Source organism: Candoia aspera, chromosome 17 (assembly GCF_035149785.1).
Source record: "Candoia aspera isolate rCanAsp1 chromosome 17, rCanAsp1.hap2, whole genome shotgun sequence".
Taxonomy (NCBI): Eukaryota; Metazoa; Chordata; class Lepidosauria; order Squamata; family Boidae; genus Candoia; species Candoia aspera.
Window position 1 is genome coordinate 1,665,783 of NC_086169.1, and position 4,533 is coordinate 1,670,315.

Sequence of the window (4,533 nt, forward strand, 5' to 3'; positions counted from 1 at the left end):
GCTACTTCTGTTGCCATATCCTAACCCTCTGGAAGTTCCAACGAGGATTTCCTAAAACAATGATGTTCCAATTTTCTTTTTGTTCTTGCTCAACCACTAATGTTGGCTAGCTTTGGAATCTGGGTCAGCGAAATATAATCCAAAGGCTGGGCTTTGCCCAGCCATTTGTGGAAGCTGCATTCACACAACCACAAGAAATTAGGTTAAACTGGGATTGTTGAGTTTGAGGGTCAGTATCTTGTGGATACCTTAGCATGCGGTGTGACTCAAAGCGTAATGTTAAACCAAACAAAGTTTAAAAAGGTAAAGGTAAAGGTTTCCCTTGACGTAAAGTCCAGTCGTGTCCGACTCTAGGGGGCGGTGCTCATCTCCGTTTCAAAGCCTTGGAGCCGGCGTTGTCCATAGGACACTTCCGGGTCATGTGGCCAGCATGACGACTCGGAACGCCGTTACCTTCCCGCCGAAGCGGTACCAATTAATCTACTCACATTTGCATGTTTTCGAACTGCTTGGTGTGCAGGAGCTGGGACGAGCAACGGGAGCTCACCCCGCCGCGCGGTTTCGAACCGCCGACCTTCCGATCGACAGCTCAGCGGTTTAACCCGCAGCGCCACCGCGTCCCAAAGTTTAGGCATTAAATATTCCTTGAACACAGGAACCATGCCTTGTTAAGTGAGGTTTGGGGTTTAGCAGAACTCAGCCTTAGTGTTATTGTCTCTTAAATATCGTATTGATTCCCTTAGTATTATTCTCCATATGACCAGAAAGAGGTCTGCTTCCTAGTAGGAAATATGTGATGCTTCCCAAATGCTGGCCTGAAAATGGGACATTAGGCCTTCACTTAGGATCAGGAAAATGATAATGTTTTTCTACTTTAAAGGCTACTTTTGCTACTTCCTCTCAAAGTATACAGATTTTGCTGCTGCTCTGGAGCATATGGACCATGGAATTCGGGGTCGCCCCTGGCAGTTTCCTCATCGGTAAGTTGGGTGCGGGGAAGTGGGTGAAAATGCTATGTTGGAAAGGCTTGTCTTTCTAACATGGCCTGTTCATCCTTAACAATAATGTTCTGCCTGAGATTCACTGAAGCTCAAGTACTTTCAAGGTACCCAAAGTCAGGCTTCAAAGCCAGGCAGTTAAAGAGGAACGTGAGAACTTCAGTTAAGTAATTGATTGTGGAAAAGCTAAGAAGCCATTAGGAAAGGTTTCTAGAACTGCTGGAGATCTAAAACAAGATCCTGATATTGCATCAACCACACTAGGTTCCAGGCAGATTCTTAGCCTGATTCTCACTCTTAGGAAGTTTGGACTGACCACCTCTACATGTTCCTGCCTTATATTTTAAAACTGGTTATGGAGATAATTTTAGGGGAAGGGGAGTCCACTTTCAAGAAAATCGGGTTGGTAGTCGCAACAAAGGGGGACATTTCTGTAGAGGCCCCCATTCCTGATTTACAAAGTCTAAACTCTCAATGGACCCTTTACTTGGTTACTGAATTCACCCTTTTGGGGGGATTTGCACAATCCATTGGACAATGAACTCACCAAAGAACGGGATCCACACAAGGACTAACAAGGGTGAAAACTAATCAAGCGTTCGCACATCATGTGAATCCAACTATTAGCTGTTGATCAAGCCCTCTTAAGGTGGAGTTTGAGAATGTCTTAAGCAGCATTTTTTTTTTAATGAATTGTAGCATTTCTGGTTTGTAGCATTCCAGGCATATTTTAAAATAATGCTTGTTTTTAGAGATTGTGATATCGTTTTCTACTTTTTCCCTTTATCTGGCCAGGAAGGTTTGTGTCACCTGAAAAGCATTTTACAAATGTTTAAAATCTATCCCTAAAAATGTGGAGGCAGAACAAAGATGAATGAATGAATGAATGAATGAATGGATAGTTATCGATGATTTATTAAACAAATCAATGAAACCGGGGGCAGAAGGCCTAGGCCTAAACAGTCTGTTCTTCCTTCCTATAGGTATCGCTATGCCCGAGAAAAGATGCCATATTATGCCTATCATTGCAAGCCGATAGGTCCACCATTGCCCCTCTTTGTTAAAAAAAGGCTTCCAAGATATGGGTCCCAATTTATTCCACTGCACGGGTCAAAGTATATTTCCTCCAGGAGCATTCCAGTCCATGGCCATGGAATTTGGGTGACACCATCCTCGCTGGCCCGTGTAGCTGGCTATCAGCCACGGACCATCCCCAGAGCCTCTGAAGCATGCGCTAGCAAGTCCCCGAAAATAAGAACAACCAGGAATCTGATGAGGTCATGCACAGATGGCTATCAGTATGCGCTGCAGACTACAATTCCATATGATGGCATGACTAAAGGTCCGCATGGCCCCATTAACAAGGGCTCATTACCATGTGTAGCTCCTGAGCGTGTCCCTCGGATGACTAAAGGTCCGGTGCTTTACTCCTCCAGAGATCTGCACCCAACCTTAACCCAGATCTCATTACCATGCATTTCCAAAGGGCTGGCATTCGATGCATCTCAGGATCCCTTGCTTTGCTCCAGCAGGGAAGAGCTAGCCCAGAGGAGCCAAGGACCAGCACAATATCCATCAAAGGGTACCCAGAGAAGCAAAGCCAGAGATTCACATCTCCCCGTGACCAAGGACCCACCCCAGCCTGAAGCAAAGGGCAGCCAGCCACGGGCCACGAAAGGCCCACGGCTAATCGCAACGAAGGCCCCACGCTTCAGCGCCCTGACGGCTTCACGCTCTTTCCTGAAGCGGGGTGCCCGCTCCTTTCTAACAAAAACCTCCCAACCTAATTTGGCCAAGGGCTCACAGTCATCTCTATCCAAAAATTCTCGGCTCTCCTTGGCCAAGGGGTCTCAGCCCAGCCTTGTCCGTACGGCCACCTCCCCTGCCCCCAAGACGCTGTCCAAAAATGTGAAAATTTCAAGCACTGGGAAGAAATATTGCTCAGCGACCAAATGGCCATTTTGAAAGCAAGGGAGGGACCTTGCAGAAGGGCGTGTCTGCCATCCAGAGGATGGGGAGGATTTTCTTTCTGCTAAGAAATGAGCAACTTTGCATTTCCCCAAGCTGATACACAAGCTGGAAGGTAGCTATCCTTTGGGATTTGTACTTCCTAGGATTTTGTGATAGCGCCTGTTGACCTCCACTGCACAAAGTGTGACACTGGGAGAATGTATGCAAACCTCAAGGGTACATTAGTGAAAAAGAGACTCTCTTCAAACCAGTGTTAGTTATGGAAAGCTATCAAGTAAAGTTACATTTCTACACCCTTTGCAAGCAAAGCTCCTCTGATATTTATCTGGTGAGTCACATTCCATTCATACATATTTTTCATTTATACGTTTATTCAGGAAGCGCCTTTAGATTCACACGTGATTAGCGTGGAAGTGTGTAGAACAAATGTAAGATCTGGGAAACTGAGGTGAGCACGGTTCCAACAGATATAATTTCCAAGCTTTTCATTAAATACAGGAGCAATTATCTAAAACTTAGAAAGGAAAAGGAAAATCGGAAATGGAGAAGAGTTTTCTAATCCAACCCGGCTCTTCTGTACTTCTCCAGGTTCTTTTCCTGTTCATTTGATACCACTTTTTCTTTAAATACATGTTTAGTTTATCCACTTAATAAACATGTAAGGCAATAATTTGAAACTGTGGGTTTATGCTTTTTTTTTTTACAAATAAAAATATTTGAGAAAACGTTTGTGATAAAGCTTGCGTAGTGTGTCATATTCAGCATGCAGACTTATTTATTCACCCTATTCTCTCCCCCCCCCCTTAAATGACAACAACAACCAGATTTCTATAACCAATGCATGATACTTGCATAACAAAGGAAGAAAGGCAGGTAGAAATTCCAAATTTAATTGAAGTCATAGCTACTATTGAAAAGAGACCACTATTTTGTCCTGTTCATATGTGAACCATCTCATCTAAGGAGTTTGTTAACTGGAGCATGGGAATTGATACACTTAGTTGGTGAGGCAACTATAGAGCAAAACAAGGTTATTGAATGAACCACAGCCAAGAGAACTTATTGTCCAGCAAAATTGAGTACAATTTATAAATAAACGTAAATGCACATCTCCATAACCTCCACTAGGTGGTGCTACTTAGCTGACATGCTGTTTTGGATGGTTACAAACTGCTACCTGGTGGCTGTTAGGAAGACATGCAGGTTTATCCTTTTGTTTTTAAATTAGGCTCAAGAATACTGGCTAAACTGGTTCAGGACTGACAAAAGGGGTGTGAATGGTATTCTGCATTGTTCCACTTACATATTCTTTGGCTGCTTAAGCAGTACCATCTAGGGGCTTGTTCAGTGAAATGCTGTGTAATCTTCATTTTTGAAGATGCAGTAGCTGAGACTGACCACTGGAGGGCAGACTTTGATGTCATTTATTATCAATCTTTTCATTGCCCCCCCCTTTTAAAAATATTATTTTAGTGTAGGATAATTGTAAAGGGTAAGCCTGAAGTTCAGAACCCTGGGAAAGAAAGGGTGTATCCCCTATACACCACCCCTGCTGTTCTTGACC

General features: G+C 43.8%; 1 protein-coding gene across 1 annotated transcript; it reads left to right on the forward strand.

The window, feature by feature from the left end:
- The first annotated feature begins 813 nt into the window (after positions 1-813).
- LOC134506550 (uncharacterized) lies at positions 814-3,079 on the forward strand. The gene is made up of 2 exons (XM_063316783.1): positions 814-980; positions 1,982-3,079. The coding sequence occupies exons 1-2, from the start codon at positions 856-858 to the stop codon at positions 2,961-2,963; spliced, it is 1,107 nt and encodes a 368-aa protein (XP_063172853.1). The 5' UTR covers positions 814-855; the 3' UTR covers positions 2,964-3,079.
- Positions 3,080-4,533: the final 1,454 nt, after the last annotated feature.

Coding starts and splice junctions, on each gene's coding strand:
- LOC134506550 (XM_063316783.1), top strand. CDS start 856: ATGATAATGTTTTTCTACTTTAAAGGCTACTTTTGCTACTTCCTCTCA. Junction 981..1,981: donor CCCTGGCAGTTTCCTCATCG/GTAAGTTGGGTG, acceptor TCCTTCCTATAG/GTATCGCTATGCCCGAGAAA.